Source organism: Pollachius pollachius, assembly GCF_949987615.1.
Source record: "Pollachius pollachius genome assembly, chromosome: 4".
Classification (NCBI taxonomy): Eukaryota; Metazoa; Chordata; class Actinopteri; order Gadiformes; family Gadidae; genus Pollachius; species Pollachius pollachius.
In genome coordinates this window covers 4,107,887-4,135,673 of record NC_136937.1, presented here as the reverse complement: position 1 = coordinate 4,135,673, position 27,787 = coordinate 4,107,887, and the positions used below count along the sequence as shown (strand labels likewise).

At 44.1% G+C, this 27,787-nt stretch overlaps 1 protein-coding gene across 1 annotated transcript; it reads right to left on the bottom strand.

Moving 5' to 3' along the window:
* Nucleotides 1-648: 648 nt before the first annotated feature.
* On the bottom strand, nt 649-27,787 carry LOC307075127 (uncharacterized protein; the record flags this gene model as incomplete). Its single annotated transcript, XM_079735631.1, has 19 exons — nt 649-2,206; nt 3,019-3,170; nt 3,461-3,591; nt 3,883-3,967; nt 4,635-4,731; nt 5,167-5,266; nt 5,502-5,670; nt 6,906-7,032; nt 10,511-10,564; nt 11,712-11,791; nt 12,056-12,152; nt 12,593-12,692; nt 13,016-13,184; nt 14,043-14,169; nt 14,318-14,371; nt 14,854-15,136; nt 24,771-24,831; nt 25,771-25,853; nt 27,779-27,787. 19 exons carry the CDS (start codon nt 27,785-27,787, stop codon nt 1,401-1,403), a joined length of 2,784 nt encoding a protein of 927 aa, XP_079591757.1. The 3' UTR covers nt 649-1,400.

The window sequence follows — 27,787 nt, the reverse complement described above, 5'->3', positions numbered from 1 at the left end:
AGGTTTTACAGAGATGTAAACTGCTGCATCCAGGTCCAGCACAGCCTTCTGCACAGTCGGAGAGCCGTCTTGGCGCTCAGACGCTTCTCTCCATTATAATGCGGGTTGGCGACCCGGTCTCGGTTGTTGATGATCTCGTTCTCGTCTCCGAACACACAATTGGCCAACAGTTCTTCCCTGTTTGTGGTTCCGAGATTCCCGCAGATATATTTGACTAAGGCCAATTCGGCCATTTCGGTGTCCTGTATTCACTGGCCTCTCACTCCAAGTTGTACACGGCTGTAGACTCGGTGGGTCAGGGTTATTCACCGCAGCCGTCTGGATGAGTTTCCTTTTGGGACGATTGGAAAATGAGACCTAAAGTCTGCATCGCCTTGACGCAAGGTTACATGTTTTTGGAGGCGCACGTCAGGCCTTGCGATGGAAGCGCCTCACAAATATTGTAACCTTGCGTCGATGCGACGCAGTAGCAAGGGCTGTGATTGGTCCGCTAACGTAAACCCGACGCAGAACTAAAACAGATTCACGACGGCTTCAGAGCGACTGCGTGGTCGTTGCGTTTCGTCGACGTCCAACCATAGAAGTGTTTTACGGGATGACTGAGGGTACACGCGTGTTGTAAACAAGGGTAATAAACGGCATCATGAATTGTTATTGATTCATCCATTATAATTTATTTATTGTTGTAGAGATAAAAAGTAGTAATACAACTAAGGGCTATACACAAACACAGCAAACACAGTTGCCAACACAACTCAGAGGTAAGTTGTTGGTCTATTGGTTTCTGAATGTCATACAACCCATTATATCCTTTTGTGTTACCATTTCAATTTTCTTAACGGGTTATAAGCTGCCGTCATTTTCTTCAGCACAAGAGGCGTGATCAACGGGCCTAGCTCAACTGACTCTGTACGCGATTGGCTGCTTGCCGTCGCTTACCTGTCGTCATTGTGTTAAACCAGCCAATAGTGCACCAAGGGGAAAAGCCAGCTTGGTGATTGGCTCCCGCAAAAACATTTTCTTTTTGTATTTTGCATAATTGGAATAATAATAATAATAATTTGAATCAATACATATTCTTATTATTATACCTCAGGCTTTCAAGATGAGAGCGACCAGACCCCAAAGCCCTTCTACAGAACCACCCCATTTCCAAAAGCCCCAATCCAATCCAACGCCCTACCAGGCACCACCGTGTTAGCCCCGCCTCCCTGCCCTGCCCCACGCTAACTCTAACACACACGAGTCCTTTGGCTTCGGCTTCAGGCTAGGGTAGGTCGGGGGCAGGGGGCTGAATCTGGAAGGCGAGGGGGGGGGGGCGCGGTGGTAGGGCTTTGTTGGAGGAATGGCCTTCAAGTACGTGAAAGCGCCAGGGAACCGCCGTGCGGGCGTGGCTCTGGTCACAGGCGCTTGCGCTTCGCCACCGGCGGGGCACCCGGGAAACTGTGCCAGCCGTCCACGGCCGACGCCTTCTCTCGCATTCTCTTGGACATGCCCTGGAACCCCTGGTGGATCTGAGGGCGGGAGGTCGATGGCGGGGGACGGTGGCTCGCAGGCGGGGTGGGGGGGGTGGGTAGGGCTGTTGTGAGGGGACGGTAGGGCTGTGGCAGAGGGACGGCCTTCAAGTACGGGAAAGCGCCGGGGAACTGCTGTGCGGACGTGGGTCTGGGCACAGGCGTGGGTTTCACCACAGGCCTGGGTATCACCACAGGCGTGGGTTTCACCACAGGTGTTGGTTTCACCACAGGCGTGGGTATCACCACAGGCGTGGGTTTCACCACAGGTGTTGGTTTCACCACAGGCGTGGGTATCACCACAGGCGTGGGTTTCACCACAGGCGTGGGTTTCACCACAGGCGTTGGTTTCACCACAGGCGTGGGCATCACCACCCGGGCGGCGGTGATGGCGGCCAGTAACCTGGACAACGAGTCGTCCATGACCGCAGCCCTCTCCTTGTACGTGAGCAGGAACTCCGGGTAGATCTGAGGCCGGTCAAAGATGACAAAGATGGAGGGTGAGCGGATGTCGTCGGCGCAGCTGTCGTAGAAGAGGGTGTCCCCGCCGTCCTTGGAGGGCGGGCGCACGTAGTCGGCCGCGCCCCGGGTGTGGTGGCCCACCAACACCCGGGACACGAACATGGAGCGGACCGTCGAGGTGTACCCGGTGTAGTTGTGGGAGTAGCTGGCGTCCCGGGCGAAGTAACTGCCTGGGGATGGGGAGAGAGACGAGGAGAGGAGGGGAGAGGGGGAGACAGAGGAGAGGAGAGAAGGGGAGAGAAGAGGAGAGGAGACAGAGGTGGAGATAGAGGAGAAGAAAGAGGAGAGGAGGAGGAAGAGTGACAAGATAAGAGAGAAAAGATAAAGTGTTGCTTTATCTCCAGATAATTCATTTGATTGTGCTTTGAAACACAAACCATCATTCAATCGATTACATGCAGAAAATACCAAAAAACAATACATCTTATTCAAAAAAGTTTGACCCATTTCTTTCGAGTATATCGGCACATCTAAACTTTGATTGTGCAACCTTTGTTTATCCAAGCCGTTCCAACACATGTCAGTTGTTAAAGTGCCAGTCTGTAGGATTTAGTGGCATCTAGAGGTGAGGTTGCAGATTGCAACAAACCGGATATCTTCCCTGTCTCACCTTTCCCTTTCAAAAGCCATAGGACAGGAAAGGCAGCCTGTACTGGCTTGTGATGTGGCAGTAGGTATTGACCAGCTTTAGCTCATAGTTTGATAGTGTAAGAATGACAGCGATTATTTAACATTTTAAACTCTAAAGCCTAAATTCCAAATTCTGGAGCAGTTTTTCCGTCCTAGGCTACTGAAGAAGCATGGTCGCCTCAACGGCATGGGTTCATTGTAAGAATGAACAACGACGATTTTTTATGGGCTATGCAATAATTAAAACACACTTATGAATATACAATCTCTGCCAAATCTGTTCTGCTACATGCCCCTAATAGTAAACACTGCACCTTTAAGTCCTGAAGCCATGTCGTAGCGGTTAGCTCACCCTTGCCGTAGACGGTCCCGTGGGTTCCGCAGATCCTCCAGTCAAAGTTCGAGCAGCAGATGGGGTCGATGAACTTGGAGTCTGTGCCGTGGAACAGCTTCCTCTCGGCCACAGAATGCCCGCCGTTCCTCGTCTTCATTTGTTCCCTTTGCCTTTTATAAAACACGATTTCAAAGAAATTGTAAAAGCGTTATCGTTATAAAAACTTACTTTTTTTATAACATTATAAAACGTTACAAAAAAATAACGATAACGTCATAACGATAAGATAATGTTATAACGTAAGATAACGTTGTAAAAGTGTTATCAAACTGATAACGCAAAGTTTTAAAATACTGTAATTTTTCATTTATTTATTAAATGACAGTTGATCATAAGAAGAATTATCGTTTTGAGTCCCTCGTGTCGGCCATTCTACGGCTTTTCCAACCGAGCCACGTACAACTGAAAGTGGTCCCAGAGACTCTTGTTCTGAATCCTCTCGATCTTCACGATGTCAAAGTCGGTCATCGTCTGACGAAACAGCGTCTCCACCTCCTTGTATTCTTTTGACGAATCTTGCAGCAGTACTTTCTACCAGAGACAAAGGAGAGAGCTCTTAATTTACCTTTGAGAACAGTTAAAACAACCCAAAGGTTCATGTCATGAAACTCATCTTTTTCAATACATCCTAACTTTATTTATCACCAGGATGTCATCACCATCAACACTGGATAAAAATCAGGTTAACATCATCTCTCTAATAATGAATATAACATTTCTAAAAGCATATGGAATTTATGATCTCGACCTGAAAAAGGAAATGTAGTTAATGTTGTTGCATGTAACCCTTCTATTTAACCCTATAATAAGGATTATCATTACCTTGTGTCCAATCTCAGGAACCTGGGACTTGTCCCAGTTTCTGGGAAAAGCTTGGACATTTGGTGGACCAATTGGAGGCCCCCTACTGAAACAAAGAAATAACAATAACTTCACCTGGAGCGTAATAGAAAGGACCCGTTCTGTGTCTATTCTATGGGCAGCGGTCCAAAGTGCCCGATGTAAAAGTGGGCTGTGTCTCACTGAAATATGAGGGTCAATGTTAGGTCAGAGGTGTGACGGCAGATCTGGCGATACAAAGTCGCCTTACTGGTGCACTCAGTGGCGCTTTCTGAGGTTGTACAATCGTCTGTACTGTTTTTTTATATTGTCTAGTGCAGTGGTTCTCAAGTGGGGGTACCCTTAACCCTAGCGGTACTGCAGGGGGTACTCAGAAAATCTTACAGTTAACTGTCTTTTTTTTTTTCACCCAGAGCAACTTTAAATACTGAAACGTAGACAATAGATAATCGAGAAAATGGACAAGTGGTCGAAACGTGTCCCTTTGAACATGTTTACATGTTTGTTCATGTTTACACTGCAAAATAGAACACACATATATTATTCATGTTCCATTTCATTTTTTTTCTGCCCAAAATGTTTTGTGCCAGCGAAGGGGGTACTCAGCTGAAAAAGTATCTTAGAGGGGGAACACTAGTAGAAAAAGTTTGAGAACCACTGATGTAGCGGGACCAAGACGTTTGGCTTCTCTAAAAGCAAACAGAGAGGCAGTCCGTCCTCCAGGTAGAACACACCTTGTCCTGATGACCTGCACGTCGGCGGAGGACAGGAAGCGAGGCCGTCGCCTCACCCTCCTCTTGGTGCCGTATGTCTTATTGGTCTGGATCATGTCTGCAAAATGCAAAGGAATACAAATCTAATGATGCCACGTTTCAATTGAGTCATCCAGCAGACGCTGTCTGAAGCGACTCACAGAGAGTTCACATAACAGATCATTGATAAAGGGTTGACTTGTTACCGGAAGGTTGCTAGTATGATCCCTGGCTCCTCCTAGCTTAGTTTCGAGGTGCCCATGAGCAAGACACCTCACCCTAACATCACCTGACGAGTGTGTGTGGTTGTATGTCGCTTACTGGTGAAAGCATCTGCTAAATGCCTTAAATGTAAATGTAATGAGCTTTGGGTTTGAACCAGCAACCTTTTCTGCACAGGGGTTGAAACTGCGTAGCAACGTCACCATCCGTCCCCCGTCGTATGAGAATACCAGCTCATGGGGTGTACAACGATGGGTGGGTCGGGGGGTGGAGGGTAGTAACGGTGGCTCACCCTGGAGGCTGAGTGTGTAGGCCTGGGACCCTGCGGTGAACTCCACCACCTCCTGGGGGTTGTTCTGGAACTTCTGCTCCAGCTCTGTGCTGCTGTTGGGCTGGAGCGAGCAGGCGAGGCAAACGAACACACGCCCGCCCGCACACGCACACACACACACAAACACACACACAGTATTAATTATCAATCAATTATTAATCAATTATTATCTACCCTGCCCCCCCTAGCAGGTACTCTAAATTTAACGTTGACAAACCACAAACTATCGGCTGGATTATTGCATTTGCGGATGTGAGCCGATACAGGCTGGCGCTTTGTGATGGTGCTGAACTCACCGGTGAATCGTACTGGTTCCAGTTCCCATTCTCGTCCTCCCAGTACCAGAGCCACTCGGCGGTGAGTAGGAAGGTGGGCTGGAGGACCGAGGAGGCGGAGGAGAGACGCCTGGCCTTCTGGAGTCCACGCGTCATGGTGTCAAAGCACACCGCTTCTACATCCACCGTGCTGCAGGAAACATCACACACCGTTGACCCTCAGTATGTGGGTTTAGAGATCACAAGTGCAGCATAAAAACACAACACAACATTCTTTCAATCAATTCAATAAAGAAAAGAAGACTTAGGGGACACTAGAAATCAACAGGCGCATACTGAGGTTTCAAACTGGGATTAAACGGAGTAGGTTTATTTAAACTAAAATGGTTTCGAAACTGGGATTAAACAGAGTAGGCTAATTCAAACCAAAAGGGTTTCAAACTGGTATTAATGGAGTAGATTAATTTAAACAAAAAGGGTTTCAAACGGGGATAAAACGGAGTAGGCTATTTCAAATGAAAAAGGGTTTCAAACTGGTATTAACCGAGCAGGCTCATTTCAACAAAAAGGGTTTCAAACTGGGATTTACCAGAGTAGGCTCAATTTAAATAAAAGGCTTTCAAACCGGGATTAAAAAGAGTAGGCTAATTTAAACCAAAGCGTTTTGACTAGAGAGGTAAGAGCAGTGGCAGGTCTCCTTGTAACGACTACAGCCTTCTCATCCTATTAGTACCTTCAATCCTATACTCCAGGGGTCGTCAACCCTAGGCATGCGTGCCACCACTGGCACGTGGCAGGCTTAATCATTGGCACACTTGCGAAAAAAAAATATTATCAAAAAATTTCACCGCACAATGCGGCAGCATAATCAATACTACCGATTTTCTTTGCACTTTAATCTGTTTTGGGCATTTCCTCCCAGTGGAAATATGTTTAAATGAGTTACTGAAAGCAGTGTTCTGAAATGGGATCAATTAATAGTATGTAGCCTAAACCTATGTTGTGAGTAATATAGAACAAAATATTTAAAATATTGTTGCAAGTGGCCTGTATGCATCGCCTGCACATGGTTTTGCAAAGCTTTACATGGCTTAAAGATATGATGTGGATGGTTCCAACATTCTCATATATTCTCTTTACATTTCTCCCATTGCAAATATGTTTTTGAATGAGTTTCTGAAAGTGGTGTTTTAAGATGGGACATATGTAATTATAATTTGTAATCCCATGTTGCAAATATAACACCAAAAAAACATTATACAATTCCAGGTCTTCTGGAAATGTTTTTGGTCGCTGTGTCTTAATTCAGCTTAGTATTTAATATATTGTTGCTTAAGGCACACTCATTAATGAGAAAATTTCAAACTGGCACTGCATGTTGAAAAGGTTGCTGACCCCTGCTATACGCTGTTGTATGTTGCATACCTGTATGTTTTTTTGGGGTTACAGTAATCCTCTTCTATCTTCTCTGAGCTGTCCAGCAGCATCCACTGATAGCCCTCCAGAACTTCCCATCTGTAAGGCAGCCCGTAATGAGCTTGGAAACACTTTTCTGAAGAAGACGGAGAAGGAAAAATTGATTATGCATCAGTGATTTATGAGGCTAACGCAACAGTTCATCTCCGGTGCTCTGGTGGCATCAGGTTTGAACGCTGTCTGCTATACGATTGGTTCTGAAATACAATTCAGTAGCCAGGATTTTGATTGTGGGTGGGCCTCCAGAAAACTGGATGGGCCAGCTAAAATAAGACCAAAAAAAAAACGGGTTCCCCTTCATCTCCGTCTCAGCGCTTTTCTGCGGCACTGAGGACAGCGACTCAGTAGCCTACCTGTGCAGCTCTTGTGTTGCTGTCCTCAGCTCAGTGCTGAAGCGGACAAAGACACACACCCAACCTCATTTATCTCTTTTGAACAAATTATATCTTTGGAGGGTCTGTTTCTCTCTCCATTTATTTACCCAGCACGGCGGGCAGGGAACTGTCCAAAATTATTTAACCGTTTCTTATAAATTCAGAATGAAAGAAGAACTGTATGGACATGAAACAACAGCAGCATTGAATCTGGCACAGCTGCTAAACACAAACAGCAGGATAACGATCAAAGATTATTTCTCCTGTAGCTTATTTCTTAAGAATAATTAAATGTATGTAATTAAACATATCTAAATATATGTACAACCCGAGATAGCTGATAAATAATCACACATGCACACAATTAAATTCAAACTTGCTTGTGGGACTTGGGGCTTATTACAGCAGGAGACGGCGGGGTTTCGTGCTGAACACAGCACAAATTTCTTGATATTCCAGTGAATCAGTCAATTCTCTTTAAAATGAAAGGACGGACAAAGAGTTCAGTCTATCTGTCAACATTGTTGCCCTGGTGCCTGTTTTTATCCAATTGACAGCTGAAAAGAGTCTTTCCACAGTACATGTCGTCATGGGCAATGTGAGGAGGGCCCGCAGGAGACTGTTCATGTTGGGGAAAATATCACGGGGGCATGCGTCGAGCACTTCTACCGAGTGTTTCTTATTTCTCGTTCATGGTCTTGTTGGCCTTTGCCTTTCTTTTAAGCTGCTGCACAAACACAGTGTGCTCTGCGTCTTCCACCGGAATGATAAAGTGCGCGCAGGCGGGCTTGATTAGAGCCTTGTCACCAAAAGGGGTCTGACCGTGGCAAGCAGGCAGCGGCGGCTCTTATAAAGCCGTATGTGTCGGGTTTGAAATGATCATCTGCTTGTCCAGGATGTCATTCCATAATTTCTGTAGGTCTGAGTTTTGCTGTACAGGTGATGATTTGCCCAGAGTAGAATCAACGTGCAAATTGTCTAACCTGGCCGGCAACTACCTCTTAAGTGATCCACTGTTATGCCAGCGCACAATCTCATGTTTATTCATCAACTCCTCTGTCACTGCCATTACTCTATCAAATGCACCACTTTCATTGCTGAATTGTGTGTAGCTGTCCTTGAGCCCTTCAATCAGATCAATACAATCTGTAACTGATAGTGTGGAAGATTGCAAGCCCTTAGTGGCGTAGTCGCTGACTTCAAATAACTGGTTGAATGTGACAAGCAGAAACAAAAAACTTTTTCGTTGGCGTTTGGTGCAGTAGGGAGTCAGCTTCAAGTTTTGTTTGGCCAGAACTTTGAATGTGGCGAGGGTCTCCAAAATAGGTCCCAGGAGCGTCAACACCTTACTGACAGCATTTGACCATGAGCTCCACCTCACATCACAGGATCTCTCCAGCTCCAGTGTTTTTTGCCCTGGTCGCATCTGCTTTTGAATTTCCAGAAATTTGGCATGTCTGTGCGCCCCAGTCATAAAGTTATGCAAGCTGTTTATAATATCAAAAAACTTTGAAATGCCAGGAGAAACTTTAGCTGCTGTGCACAGGACAAGGTTAAGTTTATGTGAGTTACAATGCACATATATAGCGTGGGGAAATGTCTTCTTCAGTATCACATGTACCCCTCCTCTGTTCCCCGACATGACTGATGCGCCGTCAAACCCAAATCCGACGCACAGCCCCGGGTCCAGCTGCAATGGCTCCAGCACTTCCAAAATCTTAGCTGATATTGCCTCTGCAGTCATGTTGTCCGTTTCCACAAATCCCACAGCCCGTTCTTTCAATGTGCCATTGTGCAGGTATCAGACGCATACTGCCACTAGCTCTCTTTTTGACAAGTCTTTGCACTCATCTGCTAAAATCGCATAATATCTATCTAGCTCATCATGCAAATCTGCCTTTATTTTTTTGACAAGGAGTGATGCTGCGATTTCCAGTATCTCATTTTGTATAGCGTGGTGCAGTAGTTTACCATTCTTGGATAATTCATCTAGTCGCCATTTTATTTCTGGGTCATATTTGGAAACCAGGTCAAGTAGTTCCAAAAAGTTACCCTTGTTTAATGCATCTGGGTTTTCCCGATGCATTAAACAATGGGATTTCTTGTTTTGCACAGAACAGGAGGAGATCTATTACCATCATGATGTGCTGTCTATGCCTTTCAATGAAGGTCTTGTCGCTGGCATCGTTGTTCAGTTGGTTAATAATATTTCCCGTCCTGGCTGTTGCCATTTTCCCCAGCGCTGCAGCATGTGCCCTGCTGACTTCATGTTTGCCACAACCCTCACAAAAATGTTTCCAGTCTTTGAAGTCCATATTAATGAATCTAGCCTCATTAGCTGCTTCAGGGAAATGACGACAAGACTTACAAAAAACAGCATCTCTTGAGATGCTGTATTCCAGCCACGGGAATTTTGAGTACCACCTGTCAGAAAAACTCCTATCTTTCCCCGATATGTGTGTGGCTGGGAATGTATAGAATTTGGGCTGGCTTGCAGTCTCATCTATTGACGACAGGTCTAGCGGAGGTTGTGACAGGTCTTCTTCAGAACTGGTCTTCTGCTGAACCCTGTCTCCTCCTATAACACATAAAATACTATCATAAGTTACCTCTGCCAACTGCCAATATTATTCTTCTCTCCAGAAAATGTGCATACAGACAGCCAGACACTAACGTTAATGTTAGCCTAACTGTTAGCCTACTTGCCTTCCAGGTGTGAGGGGGTGGCTACGGGAGGACTTAATGGGGAGATGCCAATCAGGATGGAAACTCGTCACTTGTAACCGCATTACTTAAAATGGCAGGAGTTTCCTCCTCCTGCTCCTCGCAGCGCTTCTTGCCGTATTTAAATGAAAACAAGCTGCTTTCCTTTGCGTTTCATATAAGCTAATTGCTAGCTACCGCCTGCGTCTGTCTCATTGAGCTTGCTTGAAAAGCTTGCGCCCCAACGTCGTTCATTTCATTGGATCACTTGCAGGCTGCGGGCAGGCAGTCCACACGTGGGGTAGAAGCCGCTGATTGGCTGAGAAGCTTTTACTCAAAGCTTTCCTCAGGCTGCTTATTGGATGAACAGCTAGAATGAAAATCACTCACTACTCACTATAGGCCTGGGTCAAAATGGGCGGGCTCGGACCTAAAATGGGTGGGCCAATGGTAGCGCCACGGGTGGTTTGAACTCACCTATGGGGTGGATACAGTTGCCTTCGAGGAAAAACAAGCAAATCTCGACTTTATCTGAAAGACAAAACAAACCGCAGTGAACAACTGTTTTCAGATCAATTGATGAGCACCAGTGGCGGTTTAAGGCACGGGCGAAGCGAGCAGCCGCCCGGGGCGGCATTATTTCATTACATTTACATTTATATTTAGGGCATTTAGCAGACGCTTTTATCCAAAGCGACTTACAATAAGTGCATTTGTTACAATAAGTACATTTGTCATAAGAAGTGAAACAATATATCGCTGTCAGTACAGTAAAGATGTTCATAGAACCAAGTGCAAGTATTACAATCGCTAGGCTAACCCATTCCCCGTGTAAAGCAGCGATAGCAGCTACTGTAGATGCTACACAATTAAGTACCTTGAATAAGTGCAATGTACAAGTGCCATTTCATGACACATGGGGGGCGGAACGAGCACTTAAAAAATAATAATAATCTGCGCCGCCAGCGTTTTTCTGTTATCAATCATATCACTGTGTGGGTAATTGGCATATTGGCGCCATCTCCGGCTGCAGGCGCCCCTGCTTGCTGAGAAGGTGCCGTGCACAGAAGCTGTGTGAGAAGGGGAAAAGGGGAGGGGGGGATGGGGGACAGTTCACCTCTGCGTCTCCCAAATGGAACGGACAAGGGGATCCACGGACTGGAATCCTTAGTGAAGCCTGCAGGGTTATGTGATGAACATACGGAGGAACGCGTTGGCTGAGCTGCCCTGCCTCAACAATGCATGAGACGTTAAATTCAGCTAGAATCGCCGCCCACCATCATCCAAAATTCAACAGACCAATAATAGTTGAAAAGCCTACGGAAACTACAGATAGTTAATGTGACAATCACATTGCTAAAAATAGACTTGGAGCAACGATTTCCCCAAACTTCTTTGGGGAGCACCTGCCCATACGGGTGGGACCCCCCTCGGAGGGGGTCTCGCCCGGGGTGTCAGCCACGTAAGGCAACAGCAAGCTCGTCGGGAGCAGTAAGGGTGAGGTGTCTTGCTCAGAGACACCTCGCCACTCAGCCAGGAGTAGCCGGGGAATTGAACTAGCAACCTCCCGGATACCAGCCAACCCACTCTACCTCCTGAGCCACGTGCTGCCAATGTGCTGAAAAAAAACATACGGTGACAACAGACGTAAAAATATCAAATAAACGTTCTGCTTTACCTCGAGGCGGGCTTCTCCTTTCACCACCTCCAGTAGCACCAACACAAGCACTAGTACCAGCACCACCAGTAGCACCAGCTCTAGAAAATGGACAAGTGGTGGAAACGTGACCCTTTCAATGTTCAACTTTACATTGCCAAATAGAACGCCCATATATTATTCATGTTCCATTTCATTTTTTTTCTGCCCAAAATGTTTTGTGAAGGGAGTATTTAGTTAAAAAATAATCTTAGGGGGGGTACACTAGTAGAAAAAGTTTGAGAACCACTGGTGTAGCGGGACCAAGACGTTTGGCTTCTCTACAAGCAAACAGAGAGGCAGTCCGTCCTCCAGGTAGAACTCACCTTGTCCTGATGACCTGCACGTCGGCGGAGGACAGGAAGCGAGGCCGTCGCCTCACCCTCCTCTTGGTGCCGTATGTCTTATTGGTCTGGATCATGTCTGCAAAATGCAAAGGAATACAAATCTAATGATGCTACGTTTCAATTGAGTCATCCAGCAGACTGTCTGAAGTGACTCACAGAGAGTTCACATAACAGATCATTGATAAAGGGTTGACTTGTTACCAGAAGGTTGCTAGTTCGATCCCTGGCTCCTCCTACCTGAGTGTCGAGGTGTCCATTAGCAAGACACCTCACCCTAACCTCTCCTGACGAGTGTGTGTGATTGTATGTTGCTTACTCTCTTTGGATGAAAGCGTCTGCTAAATGCCCTAAATGTTAATGTAATGAACTTGGGGTTTGAACCAGCAACCTTTTCTGCCCAGGGGTTGAAACTCCGTAGCAACATCACCATCCGTCCCCCGTCGTATGAGAATACCAGCTCATGGGGTGTACAACGATGGGTGGGTCGGGCGGTGGGGGGTAGTAACGGTGGCTCACCCTGGAGGCTGAGTGTGTAGGCCTGGGACCCTGCGGTGAACTCCACCACCTCCTGGGGGTTGTTCTGGAACTTCTGCTCCAGCTCTGTGCTGCCGTTGGGCTGGAGAGAGCAAGAAGGCAAACGAACCCACACACACACACAAACACACACATAATGTTTTTAACCACATGGGTTAAGTAATGCTGTTGTTGGTTAAGAATTTCTGTTCATTTGTCTATTTGAATAAGTTATTCGAATAAATATTTAACAAGCACAAATTATGGCATATTTTTACTCTCCCGCCAATTATCTACCCTGCTTCCCCTTGCAGGTATTCTAAACTTAACATTTACAAACCACAAACTAACTATCGGCTGGATTATTGCGATTGCGGATGTGAGTAGATTCAGGCTGGCACCACTTTGCAATGTTGCTGAACTCACCGGTGAATCGTACTGGTTCCAGTTCCCATTCTCGTCCTCCCAGTACCAGAGCCACTCGGTGGTGAGTAGGAAGGTGGGCTGGAGGACTGAGGAGATGGAGGAGAGACGCCTGACCTTCTGGAATCCACGCATCATGGTGTCAAACCACACCGCTTCTACATCCACCGTGCTGCAGGAAACATCACACACCGTTGACCCTCAGTATGTGAGTTTAGAGATCACAAGTGCAGCATAGAAACACAACACAACATTTGCTCAACCAATTAAATTATGAAAAACAGACAGGATTAAGGGGACACTAGAAATCAACCGGAGTAAACTGAGGTTTTCAAACTGGGATTAAACGGAGTAGGCTTATTTTAACTAAATCGGTTTCAAACTTGGATTAAACAGAGTAGGCTCATTTCAACTAAAAGGGTTTAAAAGTGGGATAAAACAGAGTAGGCTCATTTTAACAAAAAGGGTTTTAAAGTGGTATAAATGGCGTACAGTAATTTAAACAAAAAGGGTTTCAAACTCGGATAAAACGGAGTAGGCCAATTCAAACAAAGGGGTTTCAAACTTGGATTAAAACGGACTAGGCTCATTTAAACAAAAAGGGTTTTAAACTGGGAATAAACAGAGTACACTTATTTCAACAAAAAGGGTTTTAAATTGGAATTAAACGGAGTAGGCTCAATTAAACAAACAGGGTTTCAAACTGGGATAAAATGGGCTAGGCAAATTTAAACCAAAAGTGTTTTAAACTGATGTTAAACCGAGTAGGCTAATTTAAACAAAAGAGGATTCAAACTGGTATTAAACGGAATATGCTCATTTAAATAAATAGGGTTTCAAACTAGTATTAAACCGACTAGGCTAATTCAAACAAAAAGGGTTTCAAACTGTTATTATACAGAGTAGGCTAATTTAAACCCAAAGGGTTTTGACTAGAGGTGTACGAGCAGTGGCAGGTCTGCTTGTAACGACTAGGGTCTCCTCATCCTATCAGCACCTTCAATCCTATACGCTTTCGTGTGTCGCATACCTGTATGTTTTTTTGGGGTTACAGTAATCCTCTTCTATCTTCTCTGAGCTATCCAGCAGCGTCCACTGATGGCCCCTCAGAACTTCCCAGCTGTAAGGCAGCCTGTAATGGGCTCCAAAACACTTTTCTGAAGAAGATGGAGGAACAATTGATTATTTATTGGTGATTCATGCGGCTAACACATCGGGTCATCTCTGGTGCCCTGGTGGCATCAGGTTTGAAAGCTGTCCTCTATGCGATTGGTTCTAAAATATGATCTATTCGTTTGAACTCACCTACGGGGTGGATACAGTTGCCTTCAAGGAAGAACAAGCAAATCTCGGTTTTATCTGAAAGACAAAACAAATAATGAACAATTGTTTTCAGATCGATGGACGAGCACTTCCATGTAAGGTTTAAAATGGGTTTTAAAGATGTTCTCCAGTTCTCCAGACATCGTGTTGCACACAACAATTTTTACTACGTCATAATACATAACATTTATGACACCGTGTTGCATTTCAAGTAATATTTAGTCATTGTTTTGAAACACAGATATATCAATGTAAATGGACTGCATTTATACAACGCTTTTATAACAAGTGCTTAACGATATTGCCGAACTTTCACCCAATCATGCACACGGACGGCAGTGTTAGCCACGCAATGCAACAGTCAGCTCGTCGGGAGCAGCAAGGGTGAGGTATCTTGGTCGGAGACAACTCGCCACTCAACTAGGAGTAGCCGGGGAATTGAACTAGCAACCTCCCGGGTACCAGCCAACCCACTCTGCCTCCTGAGCCACGTGCTGCCAATGTGCTGATTCACTCACTAGTAGCACCAGCACCACCAGCAGCAGCAGGGACCTGATTGGCCTGTCCAGCCTGCTTGGCTTTGTACTCGATGCTACTCAGGACCTCCTTGTTGATGGACATCGACTTCATTGCCGCCATGAGGTCGTTGTGGATGTGGCTCTTCTGCAGCATCTCGAACGGCTGCGGCTCGTAGAAATCGTGGGCCCGCGAGCAGCTGCAGATACGACGCAGGTATTGCTCACAGATGTGGATCTTAATGCAGCCCTCCTGGCATCCGGTGTTGGTGTAGTCGAACCACAACTTTGAGGGAGAGGAGAGGGGGTGTTTATGGATGATTGTCATTTTGTACAGGGAAATTCACGTGGCAAGGCAATGGTGATCTACGTAGTAAAAGATAAATTAAAGAAAGACATTTTAAAGAATTTTAAATCAGAATCAGAATTAAATTTTTGTTTTGGATAAGTTGGATTCCAAAATAAAAAGTGATTTAACTGTAATGTTTGCTCACAAAATTAAACTTAAAGTGTATTTTGAGTGACAGAATCACTTCAACCCTCTATGTGTTGCATTCTGACAGTATACCAAAAAAATACTCAAGCTAACGTTTGGTGGACGAAGTATTCAGACCACATCCTTGAGAAAAGTTGAGATACCTAGTGTAAAATATTACTCCAGTAAAAGTGGAAGTACTCCCTTTAAACGTCAACTTGAGTAAAAGTATAAAAGAACTTGGCTTCAAATGTATTTAAGTATCAAAAGTAAAAGTAATTTGGTGTAATGTAGTTCCAATGTCTAGCTATGTCCTTTATACACTTGAAACCTTTATACACTCAAATCATTTAAGGTTAAAAAAAAACACTAACAACACTCTAAATACAATGTTTTCTATTTGTGATATCTGATACTGATATCATTTGAAACTAGAAAATGCATTTCCTGCAGAAAATGCGGTGAGTGCTGTAGTGCCAAAGTGAGGTTGAAAATGTTTTAGTAAAGCCACATACATGTAAAGAAATGTTAAATGGTGTGTGTGTGTATGTGTGTGTGTGTGTGTGTGTGTGTGTGTGTGTGTGTGTGTGTGTGTGTGTGTGTGTGTGTGTGTGTGTGTGTTTGTGCAGGGACACAGCCACAGAAAATGTATGTTTGGTACATGAGCTAAAATAAAACAACCCTCAAAACAGTCTTGCAGAAATTAATATTACATTTATTTAGAACTTCAACTTGAAATAATCATACAAGAACTTAAAGAACATCAACCTTTCAGTCAACACAAGCGCGACTAAACATCATGAATCAAATCTCCTTACGACTGGCGCAGAGGTTTGAGTGACAGATCTAATCCCTCGCCCCTAATAACTATTGGACATTAGCCGTGTTTACATGGACACTTCTGATCCGATTCGATTTCTAATTGGAATCGATCGATTCCTATCATGCAATCCGAATGTACTGTATATACGGCATTTACAAAAGTGGTAAGCGTACGTTCATATGTATCTTGCACACAACCGTTATGTTGGTTTGGACTTATATGATATATGATGCTAAAAATTGGATGTCAAATAAATTCTCCAGCTAAATTCAGATAAAACTGAGATACTCAACATTGGATCACAGCACATGTCAAACAAACAGATTTTGCCATTTTTAGGTCCTTACATGATAGAGTCAAACCTGTTGCCAATAATCTTGGTATCTAGTTTGATAACAATCTAAATTTTGAAAAACACATCACAAAACTAGTTAAATTTTGTTTTTATCAATTAAGGAATATTTCCAAAATTAAACCCCTTTTATCATCAACAGACACAGAAACCATCCTACATTCCTTCATCTCCTCACGCCTGGACTATTGCAACAGTCTTTTCACTTGCCACACCCAAAAGTCCATACATAGGCTTCAAATAGTACAGAATTCTGCTGCCTGGCTCCTAACCAAAACTAAAAGGTGTGAACACATTACTCCAATTCTTGCATCCCTTCACTGGCTCCCAATTTGCTGGAGAATTCATTTTAAAATCATATTGCTAACTTTTAAAGCTCTCCATGGCCTTTCTCCTAGTTACATCTCAGAAATACTAGTGCCCTATTGTCCTACTCGCACATTAAGGTCTGCAGGCAAAGGTTTACTTACTATTCCTGAGTCCCGGCTTGCTACTAAAGGGGACAGGTCTTTTTCCGTGTTAGCCCCAAAGCTTTGGAATGTATTTCCTGAGCAAATAAGGTTAGCTGATTCAATGACATCTTTTAAGTCCCTCCTTAAGACTCACCTGTACTGCAAAGCCTTTAAAAAGTTTATTTAAGTGAAATTGTGTTATTTTTTATGTTTTGCCTGGTACACTTTTCATTTCTTGCATTTTTATTTTTTAGAATTGTAAAAAAAAGACCTGTGATACAATTGTTCTTAGACATTTATTTTTGTTTGGTTGTTTTGCCAACTTTCTTTTTTCTGTAAAGCTCTTTGTACACGCTGGGGTTGATAAGTTACTGGACTACTTGTGGAGTGCTAACAAAGACGTGAATCTGGCAAAAATCCACTTTCCTTGACAGCGATCAAGTTCGGTGTGCATAGAAGTACTTCTAGGTTAAATATTGACATTGTTTGGGCTCCGCGACGTTGCAATGGTTAGCTGTGTTTATGGTGACGCATGCATGTTGTGGAAAGGTACGTTGAAAGGAACGACAGGTTTTTGGAATGTAGTGGAGTAAAAAGTAAGATTTTCCCCTACGAAATGTAGTTGAGTAAAAGTATAAAGTCTCACAAAATACTGATAATCAAGTAAAGAACAGATACTCTAAAAAGTTACTTAAGTACAGTAACAAATTACTTGTACTTCGTTACTGTCCACCACTTCTCTGGGAGAGTTGGTGATCACGGGTTCATACGGTGTGAATTCAATACAGTCATGATTAGAAAATGGAAATAATGTATCGATGTGATGTTGACCAACGAAAAACTAGATAAGGACAACACGGAGGGACGTGTTAGGTACATTGAAGTGAATAAAATACGAGCAATAGGTAGAATAAAAGAAGTTTAGGTCATCCAATTTAAATAGGTATGTAAGACAATTGGATAGAATAATGAAGGTAATTGTGATTATGAGTAATGGTTAAAACAGAAGTGAGTCGCCTAATATTGAAGATGCAAATTTTAACATTGTGATTTTTTTTTTAATATCTTTGGATAAGGACAACAGGTGGATTAGCGCTACATCTGCTGGGAAGGGATCCTACATGCTAGGTTCTCAATTTACATTTAGTAGTAGTGGGTTTACCTTTCAAATCCCACTACTACTGCTGTAACGCTTTGATAAAATGTTAGCATTTGATAATATGATGTTTTTAACTACGATAGAAAGTTACTTTCTGATTGGCGCCATCATCCGGCTCCTCACACGCACACACAGAGTCAACACCCTGATGGGCACCCATTACGCACACACAGAGTCAACACCCTGATGGGCACCCATTACGCACACACAGAGTCAACACCCTGATGGGCACCCATTACGCACACACAGAGTCAACACCCTGATGGGCACCCATTACGCACACACAGAGTCAACACCCTGATGGGCACCCATTACGCACACACTTGGCTGCATAGGTAGCTGAGGCTGAAGACTCTGTCTCCATCCCTCCACTTTGCAATCTATACCACCTTATGGGTGGGGATGAATTGTATCCCAGGCACGGCATTTGTTAAACCTCGGGAACAGCATGGTTTCAAGGCGGCTGATAGCAAACCCATTAATATCGACCTTTGGTTTTGGAAATACTGGCTTTGATTTCCCTTCCCAATAGATTGTTTTTATTTAATGATAGTTAAAGGTCCCATGGCATGCTACTTTATGGATGCTTTAACATGGATATTAGTGGGCCCCTGACACAGTATTTGAAGACGTTCCCGAAATTCAGCCGTGGTGCAAAATTACAGCCACTACGAGCCAGTCACACATTGAACTTTCCCCAAACACGCCGTTTCGGTGTCTGCAGCTTTAATGCGGAGGAATGAGGAGGAGAGAGGTGGGTCAAGGAGGAGGGTGGGGGTGTGGCCCTGAGCAGCTTGAAGCCACGGTACCATGCGCTCTGTTTACAGTGGATTATTATTATTATTATTGCAATGCCGAGTCGCACACATACTTTTTGGCCGTGTTCTGTAAATATTCTAGAAAACTCTGGGTGCTCCAGTGGGAGTCCTGGAGCTCTATATCTAAATAATATCATAATATACATAGACCTCTATATCATATAATATATATTATCACGGCCATAAGCTGTGTGTGCCATAAGACGATATTATGAATCTCAAACGACTGTTCTCCGACGTCTCTGGTTCTTCTATTTCCACATCAATCTGAAGTAGACTGAACTGGACATGGAGGAGAAAGGGATTGTTTCCCGCGATTGTCTCCCAACGGAGCCCTGCTGCCGAGGAACCACCGCCCCACAGCGGTGGTGATTCGTGGCAGTGGTGCCTTGCGGCAGCGGGCAGCTGGCAGCGGGCAGCGGTGCTCCGGCGGGAGACAATCGCGGGCAACAATCCCTTTCTCCTCCATGTCGCGGTTCATGTACTTCAGGGAGTCAAAGCCAAAGTACCTTTCCCCCAATTCCTTCTCAACCATGGCTGAGATAACCCCAACTACAGTCTCATTGTGGAAATACCAGAGATGTCAGAGAAATGACGTGTTATGCGCCATAACACCAACAGCAGAACGTATATCCAAATAATAAAGAAGTGTATAACACTTGCGTTACAGTGTGTGTAATCACACACACATACACGTGGCGCTCGCACGGTCGTAGCTCATTGTCTCATTGGTGGGCCAAATTCTCTTTGCGGGCAAGGCAGAGAAATGGGAGGTAGCTTGGCCCCTTATGACGACATATGGGGCCACATTCCGAATCAGTGCGCCTGAGCTTCCATTTTTTCAAAGGCGAGCAGGATACCTAGAGCTCATTTTACACCGAACGCAAGTTTAAGCCACTGGGGGACCATAGGCAGGCTAGGGGGACTCATTAATCTTAGAAAACTCTCAGAGAGATTTTCATGCCATGGGACCTTTAAGGTTAGGGACATCAAAGTTGGTTGTGCCAACGGCGGTGTTAGTTTTGCTTATCATTTAATGTGCATGGCCGATGCCATGCCTAAGGAGGGAAGTAGTGATAAATTAAATCAATGTCGATCCTGTAATCAAAATTTTGACTAGAGAGGTCATGCAAAGGTGAAATTAGCTCAGAATATGGAATGGGATGCTCAAAACAAAAATCAACAAAATCTGTGCAAGCACTAAATAGAATTGGGTAGATGCACAACCACTAGAACTACTAAGTTATCGCATGCAAGCTAATAGAATGACTCATCTAACCCTGCATGAAATGCTTACGGGTCGACCCATGCCTTCACCTACATTTGAGGGCCCCATAAGGGACTTCCATTAGAGCAATTAGGAATAAAAATATAACCACAAGCGGTGATTAACGGGGTCCGAGCAAAATTAAAAGTCAAGAACACACTAATGGAAGATATTAGTGCTGTCAAGCGATTAAAATATTTAATCAAGTACAAATCAAGTGCTTAAAAGCACTTGATTTTTCAAGTGCTTTTAACACCATACAGCCAGTAATGTTACGTGAGAAGCTGGAGCCGATGCAGGTAGACACCACCACAATATCATGAATCATGGATTACCTGAATGACGGACCCTAGTTTGTGTGGCTGGGGAGGTCTGTTGCTGAGCAGGAAGTCAGTGGCACGGGAGCGCCGCAGGGGACTGTGCTGTCCCCTTTCCTCTTCTCACTATACACCTCAGACTTCCAGTATAACTCTGAGGCTTGTCATTTACGAAAGTTCTCAAACGATAGTGCGGTAGTTGGGTGTATCAGTGGTTCAATGAGACAGAAAACAGGCAGCTGGTGGATAACTTTGTTGCATGGAGTGGGGAACACCACCTTGTTTTAAATGTAACAAAGACCAAGGAAATGATGGTGGAGATCAGGAGGGCCAGGCCTGAGCTAAGCACCGTCTCTATCCTTGGGGATAATGTGCAGGTGGTAGAGAGCTATAAATACTTGGGTGTGCACATGAACAATAAACTGGACTGGAAGCAACAACGACCTGATTAGGAGGGCTGGCTCTATGCTGGGGACTGCTGTAGTGTCCCTGGAGGTGGTGATGGAGAGTAGGATGGTACAGAAATTGTTGAGTATTATGGACAATAACACGCATCCCTTGCACAATCTAGCGAGTAAACAAAAGAGTGTTTTTAGTGGGAGTCTACGACAGCTAAGCTACAGAAAGGAGAGATTTAAGAATAGTTTTTTAACGTACTGCAATTGCAATTTAAAAGAACTCCCCTTTTAGTAAGGACAAAAGGGGAGTTATTTAACTTAGCACAAAAAGTAAGTAAATTTGTGTTTGGTTGATTATTTCTCTGTGGTTACAATGCTTTTTGGCAATAAATCTTATACCGTTGGAAAGGCTGTATAGTTCCCTTTCAAATGGTGCGCCATTTGTAAGGAACATGCACTTGTGGAATGAGCAGCAGAGCTGAGTATGTGGATTGCGGTCATGAAAAATTTGCCAAATCTTCTCTGTCAATGCCAAACAGCTTATTCTGCCATTGACTCGTTTGGTGTATTGGATGATTGAAGTTTGAAGAAACAAGACATATTGTCAATTAAACTATTTATTCATTTCACAAGCAGGAGCCTCAGTAGTGTGTGGAAGAACCATACACAGCCACAACAGCCTGGCAAGTCCTCCTCATGCTGGTCACCAGCCTGGTCACACACTGCTGTGGGTGGCATCCCATTCTTCAACCAGCATTTGTCACAAGTCAGCCAACGTGGTTGTGTTGGTCACTCTGGCACGAACAGCACGCCCAAGCTGATCCCACAAGTTTTCAATGGGGTTGAGGTCAGGACTGCTAGCAGGCCATTCCATCCTCTCCACTCCCACATTCTGGAGGTAGTCTCTGATAAACCCCGCCCTGTGGGGGCGAGCGTTGTCATCTTGGAGGATAGAGTTCGGTCCCAGGCTTTGGAGATATGGGATTGCCACTGGTTGTTGAATCTCATCTCTATATCTCTCTGCATTGAGATTGCCTCCAATGATGACAAGCCTTGTTTTTTCCAGTGAGGGAGATGCCACCCCACCGTATCACACTGCCTCCACCAAAACATGTTATTCTATCGGTGCAGCAATAAGCATAGCATTCTCCACGTCTTCTCCACACTTTGACCCTACGATCCAACTGCCATAGGCAGAATCTGGACTCATCACTGAACATAACGTTCCTCCATATGTTCAGGTTCCAGTGCACGTGTTGCCGACACCAGCGCAAACGGGTCTGACGGTGAAGGGCAGTCATAGCAGGACTCCTGGCAGCCCTATGAGACTGGAGATTGGCTGCGTGTAGTCTGTTTTTCTGTTAGTCTGTCCGGATTGTCTGGGCAGAGAGCCGTCGGCCATATCGTCCTGCAAACCTTGACTGCAAATCTTGTTTTTGCGGAACACCATCTTGAAGTTGCCCAATCAGGTGCCAATAAGGCACCTGATTGGCATCACCTGGGGGTACCAGAAGCTCAAAACAATTGTCAAAAGCAACAGCAAAATTACCTGTTTGGCAATGGCAGAAAATATTGGGCAAATCTTTCATGGGCGCAACCTACATACTCAGCGCTGCCGCTCATCCCAAAAATGCATGTTCCTTACAAATGGGGCACCATTTAAAAGGGAACTAAACAGGCTTTCCAATGGTATAAGATTTATTGCCGAAAAGTGTTGTTATCACAGAGAAATAATCTACCAAACACAAATTTCCTTACTTTTTGTGCTAAGTTTACATCAAACTGTATTTTTAATTTTATTTTCATTTTTTTTGCACCTGTATATTGCACACCTGTATATTGGACCATCCATTCCACTTTTTCTATCCTAGGCTAGGTATTGTGGGCTCATGATTTTGTATAGGTGGGACATGTATGTATACATGTGTTGTGTTGTGTGTATGTATGTTGGCTGCTGGAACATCTAAATTTCTCTGCTGAGATGAAAAAAAGTATATCTTAGCTTATCTTTTATCTCATCTTAAAAAGGTCACTGCCTGTGTTGTGTTAATATTCAACCAAAGTGTGCGCTCTCAATGTGTGTGTGCGTGTGTGTGTGTTTGTGAACTGCACTGAAGTTGACAGCCTCTTGCTGGTGTGTGTGCTCCGTCCCCCCATGTCAGTGTATACTGTACGTGTGCATTGTTATGTTTGTATGCGTGTCCGCGTGTACGTATGTGTGTGTGTCAGCGTGTATGTGTCAGCATGTATGTGTGTTTGTGTATGTGCATGTGTACCAGGGATGGAAATTAACACCCGCCACGCCATTTGCGGGTGGATTTGTATGTTGGCGGGTGGAATTGTGTCACTTCACCCGCAACTGTGTCGGTAATACTTTCCAGTCAGGTCCGTTCAAATTTGCATATTTAATACATTCGTCATACGGCGCTGCACAGTTCCACCACCATTACTGTCAACATCCGGCCCCCTTCTTCTTCTACGCCTCTTTTGCTGAACTGCCATTGTCAACGTCAGGGATAATATACCGGTAACCATAGAGATAATATGCCGGTATCAACATTCGGTATAGTATGCTAGGCTAATTATTGACATGTAAAGAAAGAACTACAAGAGAAAGCAATGTTGCGTTTCCTCACCGGAGGAAAGATAACAGCTGAGGAGAGTGTAGGCCAGGTACAGGTGGCGGATGATAGTACGCCTGTCATCCCCAAAAAGAAGCGTTGTTTTAATGAGAGATGGCGAACATCGGACAGTGGGCAACACCGTGACTGGCTGGTGTTTGACGGGACGAGCCAGACAATGTTCTGTGCTCTCTGTCGTAAACATGCTTCGGATGGCCACAGGTCCAATAGTTTTGTGAGTGGGACACAAAACCTAAAATTGGAAGCCGGGAAGGACCACGAGTCCTCAAAAAGTCACCTTCACGTTTTGAAAATTGCCAAGGGAAAAAAATTAAATCCATCATTGACCGGGTATTCCTTTGACAAAAGCCAGTCTGTGAATGCGCAATAGCAGGGCTGCATAGCGAACGTGCACAAACAGATACGCTAACAAGTTCCTATATATATATAATTTAATGTATTCTGACGTTTTTCAATGTGTCTTGCACTTATTAAGTCATTGTTTCTTGTTCTTGTTTCTTCATGGCCTGTTTTCAAATGTTTAATTTTGAATGCATAGGCAGAGTATGAGTCTTCCTATACCGAGAGGATACATCTGTTGCATTATAGGGGCAGATTTCATTATACATCTGGTTGAATTGAAGAAATTAAAAGGCCAGTGCAGTGAAAAAACAAATGTTCCTATTGACTTATGATGGTGTAGCCATGCATGTTGTTTTATTGTTTTTTATTGAAAATATTTTGTATAGATGAATTATCCCCAAACTTGTCATCGTAACACCTTTGAAATAAACATGACTTAACATGGCAGATACCTGTGTATTGTCATTATCATTTTGTATTGTATTATCATATGCGCTAAGAGTGTAACATTTTCAACTCAGTTCCTTGGTAGCACCTACTTACAGTAAAAATCACTTCTGATGGAAAAAATTATGTGTATGAAAAACACTTTTCTTATCTATTGTTACTATTATATTGTTTAAAATGTCCGCATATATTTAAAAAATATATAGCATATAAAAAGTGGCTGGTAAAAAAGATGAGTGGCTGGTGGGCAAAAAAGTTAATTTCCATCTCTGGTGTGTACGTGTCTGTGTAAGTACCCATGTGTGTGTGTCAGTGTGTACTTGTGTGCCTGCGTGTATGGATGAGTACGCAGGTGCGTGTGTGGTTGTCTGTCTGTCTGTCTGTCTGTCTGTGTCTGTCTGTCTGTCTGTGGCGCAGGTGAGACTCACGCAGGTGGGAGGGCAGCCGGGCGGGGTCCTCCTCCATGCGGCCGGCGGACCGGGCGGCGGACTGAAAGAGCACGAGAACACACACACACACACACACACACACACGCACACACACACACACACGTCACTGAGGGGGCTTTCGCTTTGGTAACACTTTCTTTTAAACTACTCGGATCAATTTACTTTTGGACATTATCGCAATTAAATTGTTGTTCAAAACCAGTCGTCCACACACATCTACAGGAACGACCTTGTTCCCATATCTCACTTTCACTTCAGAAAAAGAGGAAGTGCAATGTTGTATTTGACTAAACAAATTTCTTCCAATGCCTGGCCAAACTCCGGGCACTTTAAATTTTAAAGTGGCCTCAATGTTTATAAGATGACGTAGAAGAAAGGACGATTAGGAATAAATGTTGCATGGGTGAAGTGACCCACCATGCAACAATACAAACAAAAAACCCACTGTTACTCAATCTCCCAGAACATGAAGTATCTTCATCACATAGGTGTGTAAGGACTAACTAGTTACCAAACCAGTTTACCATCGAGTCGTCACTCGAAAGTTCGAGAGCTAACCACACCCTCTTATAAACAACCGTCCTGGACTTTATCACTCAGTAACACTATAACATGCATTATACCCAGGGTGCGATTTGCCGGTGGGGATGGTGGGGATTATCCCCCCCTCTGGTTTACACGTCCTACCCTCTGCTGAATTATTTTTATCCTCGGTGGGGATAAAAATTATCCCCCCCACCCAAAGTATTTTCACCATTACATCGTAATAATTAACAACCAAAATACACAGGGTCCGTCTTCATTTTGAAACATTTTAAAATGTTTCTCAAAATTATCCCCCCCTCTGGTTTTTTCACAAATCACACCCTGATTATACCTCACGCCAGGTTATTTTAAGAGAATGGATCAGACAAACAAAACTGGCTTACCGTGTATAACCCAGTCAACACTACAACAGATTTCAAAAGGCTCTGCTTACCTGTGCCGGCTGTTGACTGAGAATACACCGAGTTGAGTTGTCCTGATCAGGGTCTTCCTGGCTTGCTCCCTATTGATGAAAAACTATTTTGATCCTTTGGGGTAAGGTGGTCTCGGGCCTCCTCTATGACTCAGAGAGTGGTAAATGTTCAACACGTAGTTTATTATAACGGAGACACAAGGTAAACAAGCTTGTGTTCTGGAGGTGGTTCATGAAGCATCTCTCAAACACAGGTAAACATACAGCTCATATTGGGCGTGGGAAGTACGGGAAATGAGCCACGCCTACATGATCTTGTTTACCCAGGTAAACCTTTGGTCTGTCTTGGCTTTAGCGGAATGGCAAAGTGGCCATGGTTGTATTCTTTAACTTATCTACAAAATCATAAAACCTTATATGGTGTTGTCCATTACGTGGAGAAGAATCCATTCATAACTGTTGTTGACACATGTCAACAGAAATAGCATAGACTAAAATAATTTACATCACCAACCCTTTCCTAACCCTTAATTTTATTTTTTAACGTGTATAGACTTGTCTTGCTTCGTCTCTGTATGTGCAAAAAAAACCCTCTCTTTCAAAGAAAAGGTGGGTCGCGGTTATTCACGGCAGCAGTCGGCATGAGTTTCCTTTTCTTGAGATTGGAAAACGAAACCTAAGTTTCTTCCGGGATGACCAAATAAAGAACAAGCACGCTCTAAAGAAGGGTAATAAACAGCACAGAAATACCTCTTATTAAGATCATTGTATAATAGGTTTTAGATCATATTATTAAGGTATTGATTTTTTTTTTCAATATCTATTATTTATTTCTTTGCTATCAATTGTAGTAATACAATAAAGACATAAAGTACAACTAATATAGGGCTGTACAAACCCCTTTGCGCAATCTTTGAACACAACCCATAGGTAAGTTGTAGGTCTACTGGTTTATGAATATCATGCATCCCATTATTTCCTTTTGTGTTACTATTTTAACTTTCTTGACGGGTAACAACTCCGCACTAGACCCGTCTCTGTCTCTCTATGGGCGGTACAGCGCTCTGTCGCCCTCTGGTGGCAGAGACGCACCACGCCCCTCAGAGGACGAGTCGGGAAAAGTGGGCCACTGTGAGGGTGTAATGGTCAGCGATACTCTTTCCTGCTCGCTTCCCCCGCTCCGTGGCTGCACAGATATCGATGGGGCAATTTATCCAAGCGGGTGTCTCTAGATGGGGGCGGACACGCCATACTGATCACTTGTCATCAGTGAGGTGCGGATCAGAGTTCATATATGGGGAGTCTGTCCAGACGTCGCCGACTAGCGGTTGCCATAGAAATTTCCATCAACTGAAGAGCGTCTTTGGTGACTGTGGACGGAGGGAGGAGGGGGGGTCGGATGTTGGGCGGCCACTTCCCTTCATGTGCTGGGAGATTGAGTTACAGTGGGAATCTGACACCCTGATACACACTCCCACACAGATGGGGGTAATGCCCGAACTAGAATAGCCCCTTTTCAAAGAGGACAAAAACAGGTCACTCAGCAGTACTATCTGTGGGGTCTGCTGCTCTCGTATCAGGGCACTGGTAGTAGACTTGTGATTGCTTGTTGAGGGAAGTTCAGTTTAGTCTACCTTTCACCTGCAAGAAATGTGGTGGGGCTAGGACACCAGCCTTAATGGATGGCCTTGAAGTAAATTGTTACACAAAATATCATTTTGTGTAACATTTTTTGTAACATTTTTTTGTGTAACCCACAAAATATAAATCACAAACAAGAATTTGAAAGAACAGGCTTGTGTTAACAACATCAAACTCCCAGTGAATTCTTATAAATTCCCCTTCGCAACACAGCAGAGCTTGGCCTGATTTGCAGGTCAACAGAAAGCCTCTTTCCAGCGAGAGCCCTGAAAGATGTTTGGGTCGGCCTACCCTAGCCCTGTGAAGTCTATTAACGAGCAGTTTGGTTCCCCCAAGGTCTAATGAATATTTCATGACAACGTTCATATTTACAAGCATGACATCATACACATGTCAT